A 27,930-nucleotide genomic window follows, 5' to 3' on the forward strand; every position below is an offset into this window, starting at 1 on the left:
GCTCCTGGAGGAGGTACGGGCCATGCTGCGAAAAGGGGCGATAGAGCTAGTTCCCCAATGGCTCCGTGGCCCGGGTCTATTCCAAATACTTTCTGGTTAGACAGGGCGCTGGCGACGCATCCTAGACCTACGACGTCTGGAAAAAATGCATGATGGTCATGTTGCAACACATGCTTGCCAAATAGAAAGAGGCAACTTTTTTTCTTCGCTTTTTCTTCAATTTTGATTTTATTGGTTTTCAACATAACATATAATTCCAGCATTGTTATGCATATAAGCAAAAAAGTGTCATGAACTATAACAACGAATGGGATAAACAGCTACATTCATAGTTCAAGATCTTAACATTTCAATATTGCTTTCGTCTTCCCTCCCCCCTACCCCCCTGTACAGTGTTTTCTGTGATATGCGTTGATTTGATCTGTGTCCGCCATCAAAAAGGCACAACTTTAATAAGTGGATTTGTGCCCATCAAGTGAGTTTAGGGGCAGTGGTTCCAGAGTATGCTAAATGTGTGACAAGATGTAAGGCAAAGGGGTCATACTGGTTCAGTCTACAATGCCGGGGTTTGGTTCTTCAATAAGCATTATTTTCCGGCCCTCGTCCTCTGGTGCTTTGTTTCGTCAGTCTGTGTGACTCTTTGTGGTTTAATGGGTGGGGACGTGTTGTTCCACAAAGTCTTGCCACAGGGTGTCAACTTGCATGGATCTGGCATGTAGACTCGCAGTCATTTTCTCCATCACAAAGATGCTGGTTGCAACATTCACCCATTCTTTCTTACTTGGGGTTATTTCAGCTTTCCATTTAATGACTAGACACGCTCGGGCTGCTAGTAGCAGGGGGGCAATCAGACCTGTTGCTCTTTCATATTCGTCATTCAGCTCTAACCAGAAGAGTATCAAAAGGGGTGTGCAATTACGTTGTATACCATCAATGTCCTTAATCCACCCGAGAACTTCGTCCCAGAACACCTTCACTTTGGGGCATTCCCACCACATGTGCCATTAGGTTGCGATTTGGCCGCATTGGCGCCAGCACCGGTGGTTCACCGTCTGGTACATTTTGGACAATCTGTGGGGATCGTATTGCCATCTGTGCAGGAGTTTGATGGCATGTAATTTATACTGAGAGGCTATGGATACTTTCGGGGCTCCTGTACATATCTTTGACCGTAGCTCGGTAGAGATCTCTATTTTCATGTACGTTTTCCACCTTGTCCTGAGATTATTTGTGGAACCACCCTCAGCTTCAATTAGAGTTTTGTAGTTGGCCGAGATCAGACCCTTGGTGTTTGAAAGAGTGTCGAAGCTTTTCGAAGGGGGTAAGGTCTCTTTGTATCTTTTCTTTCCTTGGTCTCCTCAACATTATACCCTTCAGCTGTAGGTAATGGAAGATTGAGTTTCCCAATGTTCAGGACACTTTCTAGGTCAGTGATTGTAATGAATGTCCCTCCTTTTCAGAGCTGACCCACCCTCTCTAAACCCGCTTCCAACCACGTTTGGAATGGTGTGTTGTCCGGGATTTGCTCTTATTCCTGGCGCCCAGATATGGCTCAGTGGAGACGGCCATGTCGTTATGTGTCGCATGCTCTGAGTGTCTTTCCAAATTTCCCAAATGGTGCCTATTATTGATTATTCTCGTATTCTATGAGTCAGTTTGTTCTTTGGGACCCAGAGCCATTCAGAGAGAGTGACTGGAGCGAAGTGGTAGTTATCAAGGGCCAGCCATTGTAAGTGTGTGTGGTTTCTCAAGTGTGGTATTAGAATTCTAAGTTGCGTGGCCTTATACTTTTCGATATCGGGTAGTCCCACTCCTCCCTTCTCCTTTGGCAGTGTTAATACTTCATAAGCAATTCTCGATTTCTTCCCTTGCCAGAGGAAGCGTAACATAATCCTCTTGACCTCACTAAAGTATGATTCGGGAATTGTAATGGGGAGCATTTGGAAGGGGTAAAGGAATCGTGGGAGGCACACCATCTTAATTGCATTCACCCATCCCATCCATGATACCATTAGGTTTTGCTATTTATCCAGGTCGGCCCGAAACTTTTCTTGGAGTTGTGGGAAGTTAGCTTCATATAAAGCGTCTCGGCAGTTGACCAGGTTAATCCCCAAATATTTCAGTGTGGGCCCGCCAGTGGTTAATCCCAAGGTTGAATACTTTGCTTAGTCAGTAGGGGTGGGCTCATGGAGGGGGGAATAGGATGGACTTACTCTTATTAATTTTAAAGCCGGAGAGGAGGCCGTAGTGTTAGATTAGTTCTATCGCTCTAGGTATGGAATCTAGCGGATCCGTGATGTGTAGTAAGAGGTCATCGGCATACAGTGCTATTTTATATTCCTGTCCATTGACCGAGATCCCTTTGATCAGTCGGTCTGCTCTAATTTTTTGTGCTAATGGTTCTAGTGATGGGGCGAAAAGGATGGCCGAGAGGGGGCAACCTTGTCTTGTTCCTCTGTTCAGGAGGAACCATCTCGAGTACTCGGAATTGACAGAGACTGAGGCCTTAGAGGACGTGTAGATTGCTTTGACCCCTCTTCTGAATCTTTCCCCAAGGTGTACCTTAGGACCGCTTCCAGGAATCCCCACTCAACCCTGTCGAATGCTTTTTCTGCGTCGATAGAGAGGAGAACTGATTGCTCCCCTCTCTTCCGTGACTCGTTTATCAGATGGAGAGTCTTCCGCATAGTAACAGACCCTTGCTGGCCTATTATAAATCCCACCTGGTCAGAATGATTGAGCCGAGGTAGGTCTATTTCTAGGCGTGCTGCCAGTATCCTCGCATATATCTTTGCGTCAATATTGAGCAAAGAGATTGGTCGGTATGAACTGCAATGTGTGGGATCTCTGCCTGTTTTGGGTATCGCAAAGATAAGGGCTTCAGAGAACGAGTCCGGGGCTACACGGGAATCGAGGATATCATTAAAGAGCTTCAGCAGGAGGGGGAGGATAAGGGGGATAGGACTGTCTTATAGAAACCAGCTGTATACCTGTTGTTTCCAGTGGCCTTCTCTAGTGGCAATCTCTTTACTGCTGCCTCAATTTCTTCTCCAGTGATTGGGGCATCCATTACGTCCGCCTCGTCACCTGTCACCGTGGGCATCACAATCTCGGACAGGTAGTTGTGTTTGGCGGAATTGTTCTGGCCTGCCTCTGACCTATATAAATGTTGGTAGAATTGTGCAAATGCCTCTTGAATGTCCGTTTCGTGTGTGCTTTGTCGGTTGTCTGGACCGTTGTGTATAGACTTAACCCATCTTTCTTCTCTTTGCCCACGGAGCCTGCTTGCCAATAGGGCATTGGCTTTGTCTCCCTACTCATAATGTTTTTGCTTGAGGAGTTGTAGCTTTCTAATGACTTTGGCTTCTTCAGGGAGGCGGAGTTCCTCTCTTTTCTGTCTAGATAGAAGGATCTTCTCTTCTCTCCCCTCTGTTGCTGTACGGGCCGCCCAATCTAAGTCCGCTATTTCAGTTCTCAATTTCTTTTCTATCAGGTACCTCTCTTTTTTTAATCGCACCCTCTTATTAGTACTCCTCGCCAGGTCACTTTCCCTGCAACCCAGACAGTTTTTATCGGTACTTCTCTGTCAACATTTGCCTTAATATATATCTCTATTTCCGTCGTAATTTCTGCATGGAACACAGGATCTTTCCATAGCGACTCGTTACAGCGCCATTTCGTTCGTCTGCGTGGAAGAGCTCCCAGGTCTAACTCTAGGGAGACCATGTTATGGTCTGACCAGGTTATTGGCTCAATTCTCAAATGTGCCGTGACTGCCAGGAGTTCTTCCGAAGTATTTATGTAATCAATTTGTGTGTACGTACCATATGGTGCGGAATAGAAAGTGTAGCCCCTAGTATCTGGGTTTTGAGCGTGCCACACATCTTATTCTATAAGTCTACAACATTTTCATTACCTCCGTTCTACCGGCGTCGGCCGGTTCCGCGGAAGGAGGGCTTGCTGATTGCCTGTCTCTCTTGGTGTCGGTCCAGAGGTTGAAGTCTCCTCCAACAATTACATGGCCTTCCGCTTCGAGCTTTATTTTTGCTATCGTGCGTTGGATAAATTTGGCCTGAGCTACGTTTGTGACATTGTGCGTTGCTATGATGACCTTTAGGCCTCGCATGGTTCCTACGAGCAGTGCAGCTCTTCCGTCTACGTCTGACCAGGTCTTCGAGATTTTAAACTCAGCCATTTTTCTCATTAATATTCCCATTCCCGCCCTCTTCAGCGTCCCAGAGCCCCAGTATTCGGTACCCAACCTGGGCGGTATTACTTTGCGCTCTTCCCCTCTGGCATATTTTGTCTCCTGTAGGAGTAGTACATCCACCCCATTCTCTTAGTACCATGGATCTTTTTGTGGGGGAATTGGGTCCTTTGGCATTAAGAGAGCAAAGTCTAGTGTGGACTCCCTTTGTATTATTGGTAACCACCGCCATCACCTTTTTACTGGTTGTTGGGCTACTATTCTGGACATTGCCAGATCCATTTTACTTTCGTGGCCGTAGAGATCAATTCTCATATAGATACACTGTGTTGTTCGCCCTTTCCCCCTTCCTCCACCCCGTCTGCAACCCTCCCCCCTTTTCCCCTGTGTAGCGTCCGATCCAGCCGGGTTAGTCTCACCCAGTTAGCATTTGGACCACCAGTGAGGACCTTTCCTTGTTCCGCTAACTTAACAATTCTAATGAAATATGAGCTCCCTCTACCCCCTCACCCTCCTCCCTTTCCCCGATTCGTAAATTGTTATCCCAGCATATTCTTACTGTACAGGCTTATTGTCGGCATCAGGCATCGTGAGTTTGTTTCAGATATCACCTGGGCGCTCCATGTTTTCAAGTTGAGTCACCTTGTGCCTGTGTGTTTTGGGGCTATGTTGTGTAGTTTTGGGTCTTGTGGAGCGTTCAATGTTCCATGTCTGACAAAACATTAATCTGTCTGAATTTGCGGGCTCCTGGAATTTTTTGACGCCTTGGGCCCTTGATCTTCCACTGTCTGTCTCTATTGCCAGCCCCCTCAGGTACTGACGAACTCTCCGGTTCACCCAGGAGGTCCGTGATGCAGCTGTTGATGTCCCCCTCTGTTTTCAATTTCATTGTGGTCCCTTCCTATTTGAAGGTTAGCGAGAAGGGGTAACCCCAACGGTATCTGATTGCTTTCTCCTTCAGGAATTTGGTCAGTGGGAGGCATTTCCTTCATAGCAAGGGTGAGGGAGGAGAGGTCCTGGTATATGGAGACATTGGCCGTGTCTATGGAGATCTAGTTGGTATTCCTCACCTTTTCCAAGACCCGGACCTTATCGGCGTAGTTGTGGAATTGAGCCAATATCGTCCTGGGTCCGTCCGATGCTCCTTCCGCACAGTGGATGCGGTCAAGTTTGGGCTCATCTAGAGAGTCGTCAACAAATAGAACTTTCAAGATTGTATGTAAGGTTCTCTTCAGGTCTATTTCTGTTTCTCCTTCTTTCTCCGGGATGCCAAAGACACAGATGTTGTTGCGCCGTTCGTGGTTTTTGAGATCATCAACCTTTAGCCTGAATGCCACTGCCCTGGTCTCAATGTCGGCGAGTCTGGTGTCCATCTGTGCTTCCAGTGTGGATAGAGAGGTCTGGTTGTGTTCCACCTCCTCAAGCCGCTCTTCCATTTTTTCGATCCTGTGTTATTTTATCGATCTTCCCACTTATGTCTGCTTGCATGCTCTTCATTTCGGAGAGCAAGTCCGCCACATCGGATTTTGTGGCTGCCGCCTGGGGTCCAGAGGTCGCTATTGCAGTGATGGGGGTGGGAGATTGAGAGCGAGTTGAGAACTTATATGGCGCAAGCTTTTCTTTGGTGGTCATAGACTCTGAGTACAGGGTACATGCGGCTGTGATGTTCAAGGATAGTGTGCAGGGCTGACGTGATGGCCCTTTACTCCTTTCTGGTCCGTTTAACTGGGGTTCGATAATTCTCTTGGTACCTTCTCAGAGGAATATGTGTGGGTGTCTTCAGATTGATTCCAGGAGTGATATTCATGATTGTTGGTTGTTCAGTTAATTGCGGTAGTGAACTGGGTCAAGAGTAGGTGCTTTGATTTGCTAAGGTCCCAGCTTATTGTACATTTATGGAGGGCAGTGGTTGATTCCGGTAAATGGGGATTGTCATCCTTGCACGCGTTTGCTGAGGTTCCCCTTAGGGCAGATCTCTGTACGGCACCGGGGAATTTCCGATTGTGCAGTTCTGGTGCGTTGTCTTGTTTCGATAGCTGGGGGGGCGACTGGGGTGGCGTGCTTGTGCCCAGAGTGTGGTCGGATGTAGTGTCTCAATGGTTTCAGCGATGACCAGGCAGAGATCCCCGTGCGCTTCTTTTTCTGGGGTCAAAAGAATAGTTGCTGGGCGATACGTGGCTGAGGATGCGCCTCTCTGTTGTCGGAATTCGGAGTGTCCACTGGTTTCCCCTTCACTTTGGTATTTCCTCTGGTGGTGGGTTTTGGGTTGCCTCGTATGGTCAGAGCCGTTGTGGAGGTGTAGGCAAATAACCAATTTGAGCGTGGTGTAGGAGACAGGGCGTGTTAGTGTATGGATGGGCACCCGTTCCTCTCTTCTGCCTAGCTTCCATATAGGCCTTTGCGACATTGTGTACTCAAGTGGGGGGGAGGCAGGCGTATAGGTTGCGGTTTCGTGAGGCAGTATTCAGCTTGTATCTGTGCCCCTTCGGGTATGTGGGTGACTGTTCCTCAAGTGTTATTAAATTGCTGCGGTTTTGTGCTCATGCTGGTGCTGTGTCCAGAACCCTCATAGTTCTCAATTGGGTGGGGGTGGGCAGCGTCCACTCACCGAGTGCGTAGTTTGTTCCCGGTCGTGGCCGCCGCCTGGGTTTGTAGCAGGGCAACCGGTGTGTCCTTGCGGGAGCCCGCCTCCCCTTCGGGACAGTTGGCTCCGTGGGCAGCTCTCGTTGTGCGCACTGCTGCGCTGTGAATTCGTGCTGAGGGGGGATCCGCTTTGCCACAATGGGGTCTGTGGGCCTTCAGAGTCAGCCCGCGAGGTGCAGAGAGGTCTGAGCTCCAGGGACCTCCTCGTATGTGTCTGGAGGGGGCTTCAAAGCCGCTGTGACAGAGCCTGTCTCCGGGGCTCCGTTATCCCTCTCGTTTGTAGGCGAACAGTTCCGCTTCGCCTGGCAGTGCTGGTGGGCGCTTGCAGACGATGGGTCTCCCGCTTCGTTCACCGGGGTGTTCTGTGCAGTGGTCGGGCCGCGGGTGTGCTGCGCCTTCCCCGTGGCCGGTTCTAACTTGGGCTTCGTGCCCGTGTGGGCTCCACCTGGAGGCCGCTACTGTCACACGGTGGTTTGGAGGTTTCCTTCGTCTGATTTTCTCTGGGATTTTTCGTGGGGGGGGTACCTTTAGGGATCGCTAGGTCACTTTTCACGGCTCGGGGGGGGGGGGGGGGGGTCCAAAAAGCGGGGACTCAAGCACTTTGTGGACCTTAAGGCTGGAGCTCACACAGAGGAGTTCATCGTCCATGCGCCCCCTGGTGGCCGATTCTGACTTCTTTCTTTTAATTATTTTTTGAAATCTCTTTATTAAACACGTTTTATAACATGAAGCAAAATGGCATAGAATGGATCTTGAGCAGTTGCATCACGTAGCACAGGTAGCTGTATACTCTTTTCCTCTGTCTGTTCCTCCAGGGCCAACAGCCTGCATACAGTCACAAGGTGAAATTTCACAAACAGTCATACACTAATATTAACCATCATCTAAAAATGCTGTAGGTTCAGGGACCCACAAGCTCAACAGGGGCACGATTGTGCGGGTACAGGTCCTGTGTCCTTCACCTTCGTATACATTCCATTGAATTACCCCTGTGCCTTTGCCCTTCCTCCCTTCAGGTACTTCCCCTCTCCCACCACCCTCCGTTTCCACCGTCATGGGGGTTTCAATTCCACTGAGGAACATAGTTAATTTAACAGCTGGCTCCAATCTACCTCTACCCCTCCTCCAACCCGGGTCATCTTCAGGACTCCTCATTCTGCCATTCCCCATCTACATGTATCTTCCATCCACTGCCTCAACGATGGCCCTCTGGGTCTTTTCCATGCTATGGCTACCCTCCTTTTGGTTTCAAAATGTAAGGGTACCTGCGATACTGAACGGTCTTGCAGGTAAGTTAAAGTTAACAACAGAAAACATGGACCGTTAAGTAGAGAATGGCAAGAAACTTGTTCAAGTTTACAAAAAGCTATTTCATTGTATTCGAAATACACAACAATCATATTATAATATTAGATCAAAAAGTTTCCAAGCTATACATTTAGATCACAAAAAACAATACAGCTCGTATTAAATTCTCTCCATCGCATATATGCACTCACTCAATTCACATCACTCCAAATTCACAATAGGTATCAACATCTATAACCTAATAACCACCATTTTTTTTTTTTACAACATATGTATACACCCCTTTCTTGAAATGGTGTGGCCATCTGTTAAACGGGCAGTATTGGGTCGACACGTGTTTCAGTTGGTTGTTGGTGCTGTGGACTATAGCCCTTTCTTATCCCAACCTTCTTCAGGACAGAAGCTGAGTACACATTGTCTCACTTCGGGGTGCAGAAGTAGGAGACCTCATCTCCAACTTAAGTCTTGGAGGTAATAGAAAATAATGGCCCAAATCCCTGAGCTGTAGTGCCAGTCTGTAGCGCTCTCTATTTCCAATGCTGCTGCTGTAAGTGCTGGGATGGACCCGGGACAGATCACCAATTGAAACCTCTGATAGTCACAGTATACTGCTGTGCCAAGTTTACTCTAATTTGTGGTTCTTTAGGCATATGAGATGATAGGTTATTTATAACGCGCTTAATACCCAGAGGATTCTAAGCGCGGACCCAGGGGTCGAACCTGTGGTGCTCCGTGTCGTCTTGCTTCCATGGCGAGCACGTTGCCCCTGAGCTAGCCTCACAAGACTCTCCCATTGCAGTCTGCTTGCGTCCAGGGCGTACCCTCCTTTTGGCCAGTACTAGCATAAACTGGGCCAGTAGCCTCCACGCTTATAGCGTTTCCCACCCCGCAATAATCCCCATAAGCACACTCAAAACTGGAACCCAATAGTCCATTGATTCTTACTACTACTGCTTGCCAGTAGTCCCTGATCGCTGAACATTCCCACAACATGTGCCAAATCCCTGCCTGCCCAGTCCCACATCTTGGGCAGTCTGCCCTTAAGGTGCCATTCATCGCATGTAGTTTTAAAGGTGTTTTACGGGTGTTCAATATACCCTATGCAGGACATTACATTTTATCCACTGAAATCTAGCATTTCTCAATGTCTTTCGGATCTGACCCCACATCTTTGCCCAGTCTGTTCCCCTGCATCTCTTTCCCACCTGGCCTTAACTGTCTGCTCCTCCGTAGGGAATAACACCCCTATTGAATGATAAATATGAGAAACCCTAGCCCTTCCCTCTCCTTGGTTCAGTAATAGTTTCATTAATGGGTTCGTAGTTCGTTCCTCCGGGATGTCCGCCCACAGTTTTGCTAAGCGTGCGATCATTGTCCCACAGGCCAGTAATTGCCCCCTGGGAATCCTGTATCGCTGTCTCCATTTTTCAAATGGATGCACCTTGCCTCCTTTAAATAAAGCCCCTACTGAGGCACACCTCTTCTCCATCAATCTCGATTACCTCATTCTCTGTGCCACCGTCCAAAGCCCCTGGCCCGTGCTCCACGGCAGGTCTGCGCTATAAAGCCCCAATACCTGCTTACTTCTCAGTAGTTTCTTCCAGATCTCCCGGACCACCTGAAAAACATTAGTGGTCCCTTCCCCCCACATCAACACAGTCTGCAGCTGTGCTGCCATAATATATTGCTCATAATTAGGCAAATTTGAATCCCCGTCTTGACGTGAACCATGTAACGTTACTAGTGAGACCTTCCTCCTCCCTGAGTTCCACAGTAGTTCCCTCATTTGTTCATCTAGCATTTTAAAGAAGACCTTAATTGCAGGGCCTTTCTTCCCATCAATAATAATGGCTGCCCTTTCCAAAATTGAAAACGATTACCCTGTCCCCGAGGGAGCTCTGCCCGTATTGTACATGAATGTCTCTTCGATACTGTGAAAAATCTGGTTGCCCAGATATCGAAACGAGTCCCCCTCCCATCTAAGTCCCCCGTTCGGCAGGGTAGTCAGGTTCTAATCTCTAAGGCGCCCCAGTGGAAATAACAGACTTTTCAACATTAATGTGATAACCCGCCAATTTCCGGAAGTCACCTAGCACCTCTAAAAGGACTGGGAGGTTGTCTATCGTGTTCCCCACACATAAAAGGTCATCGGCGTATAGGGAGATCACATGTTGCACCCCTCCCACCCAAATACCTGTGTCCCCCATCTCGCTCCAAAGATACCTCGCCAAAGGCTCCACCACCATTGCAAATAACACTGGGGACACTGGACACCCTTGCCTTGTCCCTCTACTTAGTGTCCATCTCTGTGAAACCCAGCTATTAGTTCTTACTCTAGCCATTGGTTTATTATGTAAGAGTGGTACCATATACATATGTTGTCCTCAAACCCGTAGGCCCCTATCACTCGGAACAACCATTCCCATTCCACTGAATCGAAAGCTTTCATGGCATCGAAAGAGGCCACCGCCATATCCTCCCGGGAGTTCTTGGCCTGGTCCATTACATGGTGGAACCGATGGTGATTCATTGTGGTGCTCTGCCCCCCTACAAACCCGTACTGATCCGGGTGCATTAGACCTGGGGCCACCTCAGACAATCTGGTAGCTAACACCTTCCCCAGAATTTTCGCGTAAACATTTAACGAGATAGGTTGATAGGATGAGCATTCAAGGAAGTCTTTACGGTTCTTCAGTAGGACCGTTATTATTGCTTCCTGCATAGATTCTGGGAGAATCCCTGTCTCAAAAGCCGGGGAACCAATAGCTCCTCCAACCTGCAGTAGAACTCCATTGGGAGTCCATCCCGTCCTGGAGACTTGCCCTTCCCCATAGCCCTCAACGCCTCACATATTTCAGATTCTTCAATTGGTCCCTCTAACTTCTCCTTGACCTCCCCTGTGACGACCGGTAGTTCTGCTATATTAAGAAGCACCTGTGCATCCTCATCCGAATATGATTTTTTCACTCGTGTACAAGGATTCATAGAAGTCTTGAAAGGCTCAGTTGATTCGGCCTGGGTGGTGGTAAATTCCCCCGAGTTTCGCCTAATATGGGTTCTGCTTTGCCGTGGTTGCTCCCGTCGGATCAACCAGGCCAGTAGGCGCCCCGCCTTGTCCACCTCCCTGTGAATTAGTATAACCCTTTGATGCCTGCCAAATTTTGAAAGTGAATCCTCTATCTCCCGATGGGGTTACCAGGATGACTGCCAATTCCTCACCCTTGTCTTGTCCTGCCCCTATTTCCTGTTCCAAGATGGCCATCTCCTTTTCCAGTTTCCATAATTTCTCCTGCAAAGTTTTCCTAACCCATACCAACTTAGCTATACAAATCCCCCTAATCGTGACCTTAAACGCTGCCCATAATATTCCCATAATATTCCCCACCTTTACACCGAACCCTCATTATTCTCAAGGAAGGCTGTTCTCTCTTCCCTCATGTATTCTTGAAATGCCCCGTCCTCCAGGACCGAGGCTGAAAGCCTCCAGGAGTACCCCTCCATTTTTGTTAACAAAGGTGAATGATCCGAAAGGGTCCTCCCTAAGTACTCTGTATTGCTGAATGTTCTGAAGTGCTCTGCCCTGACAAACACGTAATCCAAACGGGACTACGTTCCATGCACCACTGAGAAGTAAGAGTACCCCTGATCTTGTCTGCGAGACCCCCTCCACAGCTCCACCAGATCCAAGTTCGTATTACCTTCCACATTGTTGACACTGCCTTTTGCTTCAGTGAGCCGAAGCTCCCCGTACTATCCAAATTCAGGTCTACCAAGCAATTAAAATCCCTTCCCCATATAAACACTTCTTCGCGGTACCGTCCCACCAGTTGCATCACTGAGGTGAAGTATTCTTTGTCATCTACATTAGGAGCATAAGAGTTGACCAGGCAAATGTCTTTACCTTCCAATACTCCCTGAAGCACCACCGTCCTTCTTCCCAACTCATCCGTTACCACCCTATCCACCTGCAGAGGTACCCCCGTCGCCACCCAAATCAATACCCCTCTTGCGAATTTAGAATAAGTCTTTCCTACCACCGCCCCCCCCCCCCCCCACCACCTCCTAAGTAGATCCAGATCTTTGCGTATCATATGGGTTTCCTGTATCAAAGCAAGCTGTATCCCATGTCGCTCCAGAAAGTCCCCTACTCGCTGGCACTTCAACTTCTTACCTAGACCCCCAAACAATCGCCCCTGTTCTGGTTGCAGTTGTCTCCCTCCTCTCATCCCTTTCCCATCACTGTGGATCCCCCTGGTCTCACTTGAGTCGCTCTCTTCACTCCGTTAGCCTTGCTTCCAACTTCAACCAACTGGGCAACCGTGCCCAACACATGTATATCCCCAAATTCCCTCCTCTCCCCCCCCCTTCCATTGTCCCTCTTCCCATCCACCCACCCGCCCTCCCCTTCCCCCTATGTTGACCCTCCTCCCCCACTTCGCTCTACCACTCAAGCCTCGCATTACCCCAACTGGCTTCCCAACCCCACCCCTCTTCCCTCAGATTCCTTCACTCGCTCCCTCCAAACCGCCCCTTCCCTCCCCCGGGCCCTCCCCAATATTGGTCCGGATCACCCCCCCCCCCCCCCCAACTCTTGACCTGTCCCTCCCACCCCCCCTCCTCCAGTGGACGACCGGTCATCAGTCCAGGGGTTCCCCCATGTTGCCCCCTTTCCACCCGTCCTTAAAGACATATCTCGCTCTCTCATTTTCGATCTTAAACTGGTGCTCCACCTCTTCACAGGTCCCCTCTGATCCTTCCCAGTTTCTAGGGTCCCTGACCCTTCTCGGTTACCAGACATTGTTTCTTTCACACCTTCTCGCTGAGCACTGGAGCCTTGAGGCTGTGTTTCCAGCCAAGCCCACACTTCCTGTGGTTATCCAAAGAACCATGATTTCCCTCCTGCAATAACCTTCAATTTGACTGGAAAGAACATCATATATTTAATGTTTAGTTCTCTAAGGCGGTGCCGTTCTCCGGCATAAGTTTTACTTTGGTGCTGTACATCCAATGTGAAATCCTGAAAAATCCATAGCTTAGTGTTCCCCACGTCATAGTGGGCCACCCTCTGGGACTCCTGTAGAATGGCATCCCTGTCTTGGAAATTCAAGATTTTTGCCACTGACCCTTGGTGGTCCTCCTGGAGGCGTTGCTCTGCCCGGTACCCTATGTGTGCGCTCTACCGTAAAAAGTTTTGATAGTCCCTTCACCCTCGGGGTATCTAATATGAGCTGCTCCATGAAAAGTTCAGCACTAGGTCCCTCTTCTCTTTCGGGGACACCCACCAGTTGGATGTTGCATTGCTGTGATCGTCCTTATGCATCCTCCGCTCTAGACTTCAATGTCCTGGTTGCCCCAACCAAGCCTGCCACCTGATTCTTTAGCAGTTGTAGTATGTCATCCACATTGCTTAGTCTCTGCTCCACCTCCGTAACCCTTTCACACACCTTCCGTAAGTATGCCCTCACCAGGCACACATCCACCCCTACTTCTTTAATGCTCCCTTCAAGGAAGGTTCTTGTAACTTGGATTGCTTCCATTGGGGTGTCCAGAGTCGCCCCTCCTGAGGCCCCTCCACTGGCACCTTCCCCTTCTTGGCCCGCCTCCTCATTGTTGTGGTGTTTTTTTTAGTCTGGTCAGTATATCTGTCCATCCTTTGTTGACCCTTTACCATTGTCCCTGTTTCTGGGTAGCCCAGCCTTAACTTGTGCCCCTTCCTTGGAGCTAGACCACCAGGAGGTCCACGCCTTTCCAACTGGTATTCCCTTCCTTCAGGGAAGCGGTCGTAGCAGTCACTCTGTACCTCAAATAGGCTTTCACTTGAGAGGGGTCCCGAGCTTTCCTCTCCTTAGGATGCCCTGCTCCTTATCACCGGGCTGTATGCCCCTGTGCCACCTCCCATTGTCCCCCAAGTGTTAACAGGTGCCTCTCTGGGTCACATCCGTGTCCCTCCGGCACCCACATACCATGCAATACTCGCCCCCCTGGGCTCACGGTCTATCAAGTCACTTATGTGGGGCGAGAGAGGTGCCTTTCAATGTTACTCTGATGTGGGGGGGTATCAAAAAGGGGAGAAACTTGCCCCTACCGTCAGCCGAGCACTCTGCTGCCTCCCGGACTTATATTCCCAGTGCGGCCTTCCCTCTCCACAATGCTCCTCCCTTTGGTCCGACCCATCTGTATTAGGGACAATTCTCTCTTTAGGGTGAATTTCCTAACATAGTGAGTCCCCCAGCAGCTTTGCTGGATTTCTGGAGTTTGTTTTTTTCTCCTGCCAAGAGTGAGACTCTTTTTTTCTCCCACTCTTGGACATGATTTATGGTGTTCCTTTGACTGTTAATGTGTTTTATGGGCTATGGGGTCCTTAACTCCATAGGGTCTCATGTGTTTTTACTATGTGTGTTACACAGCACCCTCCGTGCAGTAACACAGGGGTGTCATAGTGACACCCCACCATAGACTCCATACCCTGGGACTGACTACTGTCTCCCAGGGCATGTAAAGTCACCATTGGCTTTACTAGTCCCAAATTATTAACAGAAACCAGTAAAAACCATCATATTGTGGACGTACTGGTCGGGGCAATTCGATTGCCCCGAGGTCTGTTAGTTGAGGGGCACGTCTCTGTCCCCCCGATCGAGGTTTGGCTGGTGGCAGTGGATACTACTTTTTATATTCGACCGCACATATTTCCCTATGGGATTTTCCCATTGTTCGAGGCTACCAACTTTAATTATTTAATTCTCATAGCCTCGAACATACCGCTGGTTTATTTAATAAATATTAATTCACCGGTTGGTATTTTTTTGCCAGGACTCTATTCTAAAATGGCGTTTGTGTTCTCTTCTGTGACTCCAACCCAAGTCGAGCCCTTTGTTCCACTTTTTGGCGGGCTTCTCCACAGAAGCCTCCAAAAGTGGTGCCACTCTGTCTGGGTACCACAGTGGGTGAGGGAGGGGGGTTTAGGCACCCTGGACCTTGGTAACTCAAGTCGCACTCTTGTGTGATTGGCCCAAGTGGTGAGCCGGCCGGCTCACCACTTAGCATGGTTGATTGACCGCTAGGCTGAGTGAATGGGGGTATGCTGCATAAAAGCAGGGCTTTGGGGACTGGAACTTCAGAAGTCGCCACAGGACCTGAGAATCCGACGAGGGAGAAGCTGAGCCGACCTACCACGACAACACCACCGGTGGAGCCCTGCGGAACCGAATCAACACTTCCCTACGACAGAGAAGATCTCCCGGCTGGAGAGGCTTCTTCCCTTGAATGGTGGGCACAACCAGTTTACCTTCTTTTCTTCGCACCCCAGACTGGTTTGTTGTCGAACTGCCCGTGCCAAGCACCCCGGCGGCCGGATAGCCACTTACCACTGAACCGCGAATCAACGGACCGCTCCTTGTACCTGAGAAACTCTGCGGCTGGTTTCTTCCCTGGCAGTGCAACGGACTCCTGTCTTCCTCCCCGACGAGATCCTCTCTTCCCCGGACGAAGCACCGACTTGCATCCGCTGCCAGGAACAACTGCCCCCGCTGGAATGTTCTCACCACTTTTAAGGTACCGTGTCCGCCAGGCCTCCCTTTCGAAAGATTGCTACAAGGTAATAATAACCCCTTAACCTTCTGGACTGGGCTGGCCGCCTTGACCCTCTAACTGGTCCCTTTCTTTGGTCCAACTCCTTTTTGAACCGTTACAAGACTTCTCTGCACTGCAACCGTGTGACCTTGGACACATTTCGTTTTGATCCTCTTAAAGCGGATCCGGCCTACTGACTCTGAATTCACGGTGTTGCTTTGCCTTCCTCTCTTGTTGTGTTCGTGAAAAAGTGTTGGGATCTGTTTCAATTTATTCTCTGCTTTTCTCTCCCTTTTTAAAACAAATTATTAGAGTGCCATCTATGTTAAGCGCTCACCGCTGTCTGAAAATAAGTGGGGCTTTACTTAAGACTTGTCTAATATTCTTGTAAGGGAGTGTATATCTTTTAGTGACTGTGTTTTTGAATTGCTTACTATTAGTGCCTGTGTGTTTTTCTAGATGTGGTTTTAAATAAATAATTATCTCTCTTTTACTCCAAGCCCTGGTCAGTGTTTACTTGTTCTATTGTGTTCTCTTGACCTATTGTGAATACTCTGTATACTGCCTAACTCTTCTTGAGGGAGGTCAGACTGCTCAGCCACAGCTACCAAGTGGATCTGTGTGGTACAGACTGCTACCAAGTGGGTTTACTGCCAAACACCTATAGTCCTAAATCTTTTGCAGTGGTCCCAGAGGGAACTGCACAGGTTTCTGCCTAACAGTCTCATGGCTGGTCTCGGCTCTCATGAGATGCAGGGACTCACCAGGGCCCGGCCGATCCTCGCTCCTCCTCTTGATCCGATGCTCTTCAACTGTGTCTCCTTGCCTCCCCGGCGTTCCTTCACTCCTCACACTTCCCCCCGCGAGGGCTCCACTCCTTTTGCCCAGTGGAGTTAGGGATATGCGTCATTGGTGTTATCCTGCCCGCAGCCTGGCAATGCCTTCTCCACCTTCAGGTCGGGTGGCGCTTCGCGTCTCCGCTTTCTGCTCTGCTCCATGCTCTCGCTGACACTCCTGCCGGGGTCTGCCACCTTCAGCCGAGGTACCCGCAATTCGGCTCCGGCAGCCATTTTCTTTCCAGATCCGCGTCTGCAGTCCTCTCGCGTCGGGGCTGCGCCACACTGCACTTCGCTCTCAAACTTTCAGCAAGTATTCCTTCGCTGTTTCCCGGCTAAAGTTGAGTCGGTGGACTGTCTCCGTGGGTCACTAGCAGGACCTCAGCCAGGATTTTAATCGGTGGTCCGGGAGCCACAGAGAGCTACGGGCTCATTTTCTGGCTTCTGGCCACGCCCCGAAGAGGAGACTTCTTGACATCGTTGGACCTGGAGGACGCCTAGTTCCACATCCCCATTCACAGGAAACATCGAAGGTTTATATGATTAGTGGTGCAGGGACAGCACTACGAGTTCAAGGCCCTACCTTCCGTCTTGAAGTTGGCCCCCAGAGTATTCACGAAATGCCTGGCACCAGTGGTGGCCCATCTACGTCTACAAGGCATACATATATACCTATACCTGGACGACTGGCTGATCCGCGCCCTCTCGCAGGAGCTGGCCGTCGCACTCATGGAGGCGACTGCCCGGCTTCTAACGGATCTTGGATTCTCTGTCAATTATCCAAAGTCCTGCTTGACGCCATCACAGAAAGCGCTGTTCCTGGGCACCAGTCTCAATACGGTGTCTTCTTGTCTAGCGTCTCCCTCAGAGGAGCGGATAGCAGCCATTTTAGGGAAGGTGAATCTGCTGTCGTCGACAAAGACGGCCACGGTGCGGGCCATGAAGTTGTTACTGGGTATGATGTAGTCCTGCGTCTACCTCGTCCGGCTCTGCTGGTTGCACATGCAACACCTTTAGGAATTCTTGGATGCCCGTTGAATACAGGTGTCCTTCACAAAGCTTCACAGACAAGATCTCGCTCAATGACGAGTTTTGTCAGGCGATAGTATGGTGGGGCGTTCGTGCCAACCTGCACCAAGGCACAGGATTTCAAATCCTGCCATACCAGGAGACGGCCACCACAGACGCCTTCCTTGAGGGATGGGGGGAGCACACACTGGAAGTCTGCACGCCAGAGGCCTGTCGCTGTCGGAGGAGAAGGATCTTCATATCAATATCCTGGAGCTACGGACAGTATTCTGGACTCTAAAGTTGGTCGTCCCGTCTCTGAAAGGCAAGGTGGTGAGGATCTTCACGGACAACCCCACCACCATGTTTTGCATCAGGAAGCAGGGGGGCCCCTTATCCCCGGCGCTCGAATGAAGCGCAGGACTTGTGGCGATAGGCCATTGGACAGGGGATGTTCCTTATCCCTCTCCACCTGGCCGGAGTCAAGAATACCATTGCAGACTCCCTCTGCAGGGAACTGCGCTCCTACCACAAGTCGGAACTTCGTGAAGCTCAGGTGGACCGCCTATTCGTCACGAGGGGCAGGCCAAGGAACAATCTGTTTGCGGCGGCAAACTCCAAGTGCCAGAATTTTGCCAGCAGATTCCACCAACCGAGGAGACTAGTGAATGCGTGGGAAGGGCTGTTTCGGTATGAGTTTCCTCTGTTCCCTCTCCTGCTACGAGTCATTAACACATTCAGTGTCAATACAAGATGATACTCATCGCCTCGGCATGGCAGAGGCAGATTTGGTACCCGGACCTTCTCAACCTGTCGGGATTGTCTCTGGTCAGGCTGCCGGTGGTTCTGAGGCTTCTCACCAGAGAAGAAGGCGCTTTCCTTCATCACGACCCAGGATCGCTGAACCTGAGGGCTTGGCTCCTGCATACATAGAGTTTGGAGGGTATGCGTTGTCAGCGGACTGCAGGGAGGTCCTCGCAAAGTCCAGGGCGCCGTCGACCTTGAAGTGCTATGGTCACAAGTGGAAGCATTTCGCTATGTGTTGTCGGTCACAGAAGATTAACCCTCTGAGGGTCACGGCCCCACAGATCCTTCCGTGCTTGCTATCCTTGGCCAAGTCCGGGTTGGTGCACGCCTCCACAAGGTACATCTGGCGCTTTCTCCTGCTACACCAGGTCACCGGAAAGATCTTCACTTTGGTCCCACCAACTCGTCAAGGAGTTTCTCGAAGGACTTTTCAGATCTTTCCCGCTGGTGGAAGCTCCTGCCCCGCCGTGGAAACTCAACGTAGTTCTGACGAGGCTCATGGGGGCCCCCTTCGAGACTTTGCATCAGGCCCCACTCAAGTTCCTCTCGTGGAAAACGGCTTTCCTTGTGGCTGTCACCTCGGCCAGAAGGGTAAGTGAGATCCAGGCCCTATCCTGCAAGCAACCGTACCAGACTTTCCACAAATCGAGGGTGGTGTGCGTACACACCCCTCTTTCATGCCGAAGGTTGTGTCGGAATTCCGCTGCAACAAGCCTTTGGTGTTACCTGTTGTTTTGTTCCCGAAACCTTTGTCTCCGGCAGAGAGTGTCTTGTGTGCGCTTGCTGGATGTTGCTCATGTGCTGAAGTTCTACGTGGCACGCATGAAGTATTTTTCGAGAGACTCCACAACTGTTCATGAACCATGGCCCTGTGAACCATGGGAAGGCCTTGTCCAACGCTTCCAATTCTTGGTGGCTATCCGGTTGCATCTCTCACTGTCATCTGTTGGCAAAGTGACAGTTGCTTGGCCTTCCGAGAGCCCACTTCACCAGAGCGATCGCTGCAACGACGACGTTGCTGTCTGCTGTGCCCCTGCTGTACTGTGCATGGCTGCTACATGGAGGGCCACGCACACCTTCACGAAGTTCTATTGCGTCGATAGGGATTACAGGGAGGAGTCCAGAGTCAGCCAAGCAGTGCTACGCAACCTGTTCACTTGAGGTGAGCCTATTGTAGCTGTAAGAGTTGATTGCTTCTGTTGTGCCTTGCCACCTCCCGTGATTGTGTAATGTTATACAAGTAATCGTTATTCAGGAGCATGTGAATCAATGCCAGACCCCATACTGGAGAAGGAACATGTTACTTACCTGTAACTATTGTTCTCCAGCATGGGTCTGGCATGGATTCACATGCAAACCCTCGCTCTGTCCCCTTTGTGGCTCTTCTTGGTCATACTGGCACTTTACAATCGGACATGCCATGGCGGCTGCCGTCCCCTGGCCACATGATGAGGGGTCACTGCTGGGAAAGGAGTGATGACACCATCGGATTCATACGTTTGTTTAAAGTACCCACGTTTTTGCACCATCTAAACAAGAATGAAAACGCTGAATTACAGATGTACTATGTTAAATGTTCATTAAATATTGTCTTAAGCTCCAAGTATTATGCTTCCCTACAAATTGCCTTGCCGATTTCTAGATTGCTTAGATAAATGCATAGTTTAAAATCCTAAACGTTTGAGCACACCTGCAAGTGCTTTTGGACAATTAAAATTAGCACTCGTATCTCCATTAATCATTTTTTAAATGTCCACTCTGCATTCTAGCACACATAAAACCCATCCAGTGGGTCAGCATGCATTATGTATTGCAGTAAGGCTCTTAGCCAAAGAAGCTAAGCGTACTTGTCAAGATATATATCTTTTATTCGAAGTAAATTGGCTTATTTATTTGATTTTGCAAAGGTGTGTATTGTGGGTGTACCTGTGGACTTGTGAGCGGCAGAGCTTTGCATAGCCTTTAGCTGATATTGCTTAAATTAAAAACATGAAGAACTGAGCATATTTATGAATGCAAAGAAAATTCGACATATGTCAACCATAAAACAAGCTCATCAGAGGAATTTTGTGCATCTATTTCCCAGTGTTTCCGATTGTAAAAAGAAAATGAATGCTTTACCCCAATGCCACATCCAGTATTTGACTGGTTTATTGCCTCATTTTAAAAATATTAATCTTTCCATTTTCTAGAGCACCATTACAGCTAAGAGAGTTGGTGAACTGCCGGTGGGCAGAAGAAGTCACACAACAACTTGATACACTACAGCTCTGCAATCTCACCAAACATGAAGAAAACGAAAAGGATAAGTATGTGGATGTATTCTCATTCCAAGGTTTAGAGTGGAAAAACTTGATTACCAAGGGCATTAACTAACAACCTGTACGTAAACTGTACAGCTAACCTACTACATTTTGTGAGGAGATTGGTTGTGATTGCCTGGGACTGGATCAAGTTTGTGTAGGTTATGTGCTTGTATATTTGTGTTTAATACACTTCCAGAACTCTGTAAGAAAGTGTTGAAGATTCAAAATAAAAATCATAAATTAATGTTATGACGGATTTGAATCCAGAACCTTTTGGCTAACTAGGAAGCTTTGTTAAAGAAATTACCATTCCCATTGTGAAGGTTTTAACAACCCACTATTGTAGTGGGAAAGCAAACTTTCATCTTCAGGCACAAAGCGTGTGTGTGTGTGTGTGTGTGTGAGAGACACCTATAGGAGTCCTACTGTTTATATGAATTATGATTGGAAGATGCATTCCATTTCAGTTGTAACTGTTTAGTTCCAGTATATTACAAGACTGATGGTTTTAGTCCTGGAGTTATGCATATGGGTACTGCACATGAACAAGCTGGCACTTGTTCGTCTGGGGTGGGGGGGACGCATAGGAATTAGGGCACTCAGTTGCCACTGTCTTCCCTTTGGGTAGGCCTGGCTGTGGATTTTTTCCATGTAGGTCTCCCTCCTTGGGTTTAGAGCTGTGCCCATCCCCTCGAGTCAAGGTTAGGGTACTGACCTGGTTACATTGTCTTTTCAGAGTTGTTTGGCCGCAAGCTCTTTTCGGTGGTGGAACCCTTTATTGCATTCCACGAAGTCAAGGCGGTGCACCCGCCTTTCTTTTTGCCAAAGGTGGTGGTCTACTTCCACATTAACCCAAAAATGTCCTTACCAGTGTTTTTTTCTATCTTCTTACCTAGCCCTTCTTGAGAGGTAAGAAAAGGTGATCCACAATCTCGATGTTTATAGAGTGCTGTAGTTCTATCCAGATAGGACCAGAGATTACTTTTTTCTGGCACTTTATCTACAGCGTTTGCCTACATGTCCCTGGGGCTGCAGCCTGCCAACGGTCTGAACGCCTGTGCAGTTCGAACCAAGGCAGCCTCAGTCACTTTTCAGAGACTTTTTCCTTGGACAGTCATTGTCAGAACCGCCACTTTGTCAGCACTACTGTTTGAACTCCGCTCTTGTGCGGACACTCACTTCAGACAATTAGTCCTGCAGAAGTGGCTTGATTAGTTGGCATCGGGACAACCGCCCTTTCAGTGTGTGAATGGTGGTTTGTTTCCCACAAGTATGAAGGAAGGGGGGACGTTGGACCTATAACTTTGCAGTTTCCTCTAGCCTCCCCTTAACCTAGTGGGAAGGGACTAATGCAAATATCGGTTATGCTTGCAGAAGTCCTGTTTGGGTCTGTAGAACAGGAAGACCGCCTGACATAATGTTGCCATACGACAAACCGCACAAATAGTCTGCAGGGGCCTGATCTCGACAGCACAAAGGCACGGCTATGGAATACACAAATGGGGTGCAGGTATCCAGAGTCGTGATGAAGTAAACGATCACGAGGGAAGTCCAAGAATCCGCTACAGAAAAGTCCCATGCATTCTATGTTCCTTAAAAAGGCATAAAAGGAGGCCACCAGGGGGCACATTGATGGTGGAAACCTAAGCATGTAGCTCCTGTCCCACTGGGTCAAAAAGTGATTGAGCCCCCATTTTAGACCCCTCCACCCCCCCAAGGAAGATGGTGACCAGTCAATACCCCTTGGGACTACTTGGAGCCCATCCGTGCAATATTTTGATAAGAGTGGCCCCCGAGGAGCCTATATATCATTGAAGCAGGCGGGCTGGGAAAATTGAGATGAAAGCCCCGACGCTGCACTCCAGTCTGCAGCAGCTGTCTCTGACTCTGGCCTTCACTGTGCTCACTAAGTTTAGAAAAAAAAAAGAAACGCGTTTTTCCGGTGCAACTGATATTTTGTGTCTTTTTTCCCTTTCCTCAAACATCCCTTACTTTTGGTGGTTAAATTCTTATGGGGACATTATTTGATTGTATTGTAGACATCGGACGCTCACGTCCTGCAGGCTACGGTCTGCTTTCACTTTCCGCTTTGCATTGGTCACATGACTCCGGCACAGTTTAAATATGCCGGCAGAGCAGACAGTGCAGCGGGCAAGCGCAGCAGGCACGCCTAATATGCGTCAAACCAGTCTGTGCTCGCCCACTGCGGATGGGCTTGAGGTGGCTGCTAATTACATTCAGACGTAAAATATACTTGATTTGGCTCATTCCGATACCTTAAACTAGAAGACCGCTAGGCAGTTAGCTAGCCATCATCTTAGGGATGTCATTATTAGCCTAAGGAAGACTCGGATAGTAGGGCTTTACCTTTCGTTATTACTAACAACCACATTAGGGACCCCTGGGACTGAGAGGTAGGATAGGGAGCTTGAAGGAGAGAGATATATTATTAGTATGCATGCTTATTTGTTCTGGACCCCCATGTCACAGGAGGCAAATGAGTTTCTGTCAAAACTATATTTGAGTGGTGTTCCACGCCTCAATCAAGGCATGAGCGAAAGGAACAATGTCTCATTTAACAAAGCAGCTCACAGTTAACGTCATGTCAAAGGTTATCTATCTGTTAATAACAGTGATGGTTATGTTTTATTTCTCTCCTGGGGGAAACCATGGATTCCAATGATTGGTAGGCGAGTGGGCACCGCTCTGTGTTATAAAGAATGTCAAACTCTCAAATACTAATTGGATATTATGAGTGGGTTGCAAGCCCTCCAGTAGTGCCGCGGCTGGGCACTTAGTAACAAACTGGGGAAAATGACCAAGGCTTAAAGCTTGCAGTGAGAGCTGCACATCCTGTAACTAATTGGTGTTGGAAAAGAAATTCAAAATGTGATCATAAATACATTAGACAAGAACGAGATTGCGCGATTCATATATGTAACAAAGAGATGATCAGTTTAATAATTAAAGATAGTAGCAGATTGCAAAGGCATTTCGGACCATGCAGTCCCTCATCAGGGCAACATCTGAAATAAATGCATAACAGCAAGGCAATAATCGAGATCCTAAAACGGGGCAGAATTGTAACCCAAGTCCATAATTCAAAGGAATGCATGTGATAATTAAAGTGAACATCAAACGCGTCGAGGTAATGGTCAACAATGGACGTTCATACAACACAAAATATCAAACGGAGACCCTGCAAACAAAACAAAAAACAAAGAAAAAAACCTCACTCTCACATTGGGAATAATTGCAAAGATGCATACAGCAGTGAGCATAACTGCATCATTTCTAATATCAGTGACATAAAGGATACTCCTAGATAGCCGGAAACAGTAGGCAAGTGTTGACCATCTCTCAGGTGGTGGACGCAAAGCACTTGAAAGACATGATGCCCAAAACAGCATACAGAGAATGCTGTCCAAGTGAAACCGCACTAGTCACCACCCTCTTTGAAGAATATCACATCCCGTGTCCCTGAAGAGTCAACCTGCATAAAAGAAAGGGAAAGATCAAAAAGAAAACTCATTGTGGAGCTGACCTGCCACAGTGGGAAACCCATGTGCTGATCACACTTACAAAATAATCCAAACACTGAATCCAAAATCTGTATAACCAATCGGACACATTACTAATAAATAAAACTGCCATGCATAAGCAGCAACACAACTGTACTGAATAAGGTAGGTACCACATGCTAAAAAGCAGAAACTTGCCTGAAGTGGACAAATCGTACAAGCGGAAGAACTTGGCTGAGAAAGTTTCAGCTTTCTCCACAAGCTGGTAAGCAATGCATATGTATTAACTTGGAGTGCCGAGTGTTCCACGGTAGTGAGAATAACAACTAGGTAAAACATTGTCATGTAAAAGAACACACCAGCAACTAGTGCATATCTACCTGTACTGGAGTGAGACACCATTTCTTTATGGGAAGAAAATGTAGTCTGTGGACCAGAGCTGGACAAGCCGGTGGTCAAACTACTGCGTGTTCTTCTTAAATGTAAAAACAAACTGTCACATGGCAAGCATAAGCGTGAGACATATCCAATCATAGTGAAAAGCTGAATGTGAAGTAGAGATCCACACTGGCTACGATTAGCACAAACCTGACACCCTGACACCAGGACACACGTACTGTATCTCCACAACAGAAGGGAAAGGCTCACTTTGGACCAATAAACAGATAGAAAATCATAGAATGGAGATGTGAGAGCTAGTGGAGCCCCTTCAACACTGTAAAGAACAACAGTTTCTGATGTTTGTTAATCTGCTTAGAATCACATGCTGTGCATATAGTCTGACATCCAGTGGTAACCGCAGAGTATTGCATCTTGTCTTTCGAGAATCGAAAGGGGACGTCGACATGGGCGTGCCTGTAACACTATCCCTAACGTGATGTGTAGTGTACCCAAAATCCCTCACGCATCGAGGTCCCTCAGATTGTTTTTTCCGCCCAGCCTTATGCTGAGCTTTTCAAGAGAAATTGCTATATTGTTATATCTATCGTCCTTTGTTTGTTTTATCTTCTCTTACCGTCCCTTCCCTCAAAGGCTGTTTCGTGATCTCTGCTGAAGCCTGTTACTACAGACCTTTGAGAGCAGTTGATCCGGTCGGCCCTGCCGACTACGTGGCCGGGCCTTCTAGTCAGCCTATATAGTAAGGAGAGTGGGGTCGGGTGGACGTTTCCTTTTTAAGAATGCCTTTCCCTTTCCTCTCTTTGTTCCATTGGCCTTGTCATCACTGTTACTCCTGCGCTATGGACAGGACTCCATTTAGATTTTGTCCTTCATGCAAGGCAAAAATCCTGTGGAAAGACGCACCTTAAGTGTAATAGGTGTCTTCCCCTTAAACGAGGTGGCCTGTGTGGCTTGTAAGCTCCTGCATCCCAAGACCCTAAATGAGCGCCATGTTAAGCGGTGGGCGGCCTACAGAATGTCGCAGGCTGAGAGTAGTTGCCCTGCCGCCGCAACCGCCGAGTGTGACAAAGGCTTTAGTGATGACCAGGGCTCCAATTCAGAGGCAATTGACCTCCCAGCAGAGCGCTCTCGCTCCGCGTCGTCCATCCCCGGCCTTAATAAGCACGACGTGAGTCGTGCTATGGGGACTGTACATCGCAGCGACAAGGATGCTCATTCTTCCCACACTAAAAACACAACCTCCGATCTGCCATCGGCGAAACAGTCGAAACTTTTCCTAGCGCCAACAGGCACACCAAATAGTTCGGCAGTGCCCGCCGATCCTCATGCTTGGCAGCCCTCCCCGCAACCGCAGGGGTGGCATGCGTCCGGGCAGTCTAAATCAAATGGCGCTGCCACCAATGTTCAAGCAACAGGCGAGACGCATCAGAATAAGACGCCGCACAAAGCCCCGGTTACGCCAAAAACAACCGCGCAACCACCGGCCCAGTCCAAACACTTTCCTGTTACACCAAGTATTACCGAAAGCATTGCTAAGATTGTTTCAGCAGCAAATCAAGGAGAGCGGTTGAAAGACTCGTTGAAATCTAAAGATAGGCCTAAGGACTCGTCGAAACCTAAAGATTGGCCCAAGAACATGTCTGAAGACACGCCACAACCACTGGAACCTTATTATGGACCAGGGAGAAGTTTGAGGGGTGTATGAAGAGGTTAGAGAGATTTGTGGAATTCTCAGAGGAAGTTCACACCCAAAAGGCCTTGAAAGGAGAGGCTTTTTACTCCTGTGGCAAAATTTCAAAAGACCTTTCATTCCTTTTAGGAGGAAGAGTCTTATGACCTCACTGAAGATGAGATCCCTATAGACCAATTCATTCAAGATGAATACCCCTTTGGGGACCCAGTGGGTGATCCCATTGACCCTACAGAGGGATGGGAAGACGACCACGACAGGCCACTCGACCCTCCACCTTGGGCATCACCTACTCCAGCAGCAGAACCTGACGCCCTGTGCATGGATTCCCCCCTACCACACCTGCTCGACCGGCCTCCCCAGTTGATGACCGGATGGCGTTTAAAGCTATCTCAAGGAGGGCAGCAGAACATTTCCAGATTGCTTCTCGGGAAGCTGTACCAGAGACTGATTTTTGTCGAGGAAATCTTAAAAGAAAAGCCACCTGCCAGCCAAGCTATTCCATTGCTGAATTCAATCAAGAAACGGTTGCCTCCTTCATTGTTGACACCCGCCCTAACAAGAGCTGTCAATCCTAGAGTCGAAAAACTGTTTCGCCCTTCTCCTTCTGATCCCCTCTATATCAGGGGACATGCTACTCCAGATTCGCTGGTGGTAACTACAACCAGAAAGAGGCCGGGGGTCCCCCTGTCCACAGGGGAAGCGCCCCCTGACGAGTGCAAAAGGTTATACGCACTGGGGAAAAGAGTCACAACTGCTGCAGCATTTTCCACTCGCTTAGCTAACACCACTTTGTTTGCTAGCTATTCAGACGTACAATGGAACATGCTACAAGAGTGCCTTCAAGAAGTCCCTGAACCGTTGCGGGCTGGTCTGCTTTCCATTGTAGCTGAGAGCAAACAGGCTAATCACAGTATTCTCAAAAATACTTTGGATGCGGCAGAAACAGCTGGCAGGACCTTAGCACAAGGTACCCTCCTAAAGAGGCATGCCTGGTTACGAAACTCTGGTTTCAAACCAGAAACCCAAGCTTCATTGATAAATAAGCCAGCAGAGGAGACCAACTTATTTGGAAAAGCTGTTAAGGAGGCGCTTGAAAAAGCTAAGCAGGAACACAACAACCTCAAGGCCCTGGATCAAATCTCACAGATTCCTTCCCAAAGAAGAGGGGGTGGTCCTCGAGGTTCTTTTCGTGGCCAATCTCGCTCCCCTCACAACCAATATGGCTCAGGAAATAACTGGTCCTCGCCTCAGGGAACCAGCTACGCCACCCTGTATCCCCCAAGAGGTCAACGACATGGAAAAGGAAGGGGCTGGAATTCCACCCCTAGAGGCTCCCCAGCCTCGGGTCAGAAACGACCAGCAGATCCGGGTCCCCTCTCATGCCTGCCTGGTCGGGGCCGGCTAACATAATTTCTTCAACCATTGGAGGGGATAACAGACCAGTGGGTGCTCAAGACCGACGCCCAAGGGTACTGCATAGAATTCTGCCGAACCCCCCAATTCAGACCTCCACGCTCAAGACTCTTGACGCCGGAACACCCACCTGCGCATCCTGCTGCAAGAGGTCGAGATCCTGCAGGAAAAGGGCGCCATAGAAGTCGTACCTCTTCTACAGGTAAACAAGGGTATTTAT

General features: G+C 48.7%; 1 protein-coding gene across 5 annotated transcripts in view; it reads left to right on the plus strand.

Annotated features, from left to right (window-relative positions):
* TRIM37 (tripartite motif containing 37) overlaps positions 1 to 27,930 on the plus strand; it is a 1,981,866-nt gene that overhangs the window by 358,815 nt on the left and 1,595,121 nt on the right. For all 5 annotated transcript variants that reach the window (XM_069615157.1, XM_069615154.1, XM_069615156.1 and 2 more), the window contains one exon: positions 20,571 to 20,687. In XM_069615157.1, coding sequence (XP_069471258.1) covers positions 20,571 to 20,687 — 117 coding nt within the window. The remainder of the gene's footprint in view (positions 1 to 20,570; positions 20,688 to 27,930) is intronic.

This window comes from Ambystoma mexicanum, chromosome 9 (assembly GCF_040938575.1).
Source record: "Ambystoma mexicanum isolate Mex_15411 chromosome 9, UKY_AmexF1_1, whole genome shotgun sequence".
In the NCBI taxonomy this organism is placed as follows: Eukaryota; Metazoa; Chordata; class Amphibia; order Caudata; family Ambystomatidae; genus Ambystoma; species Ambystoma mexicanum.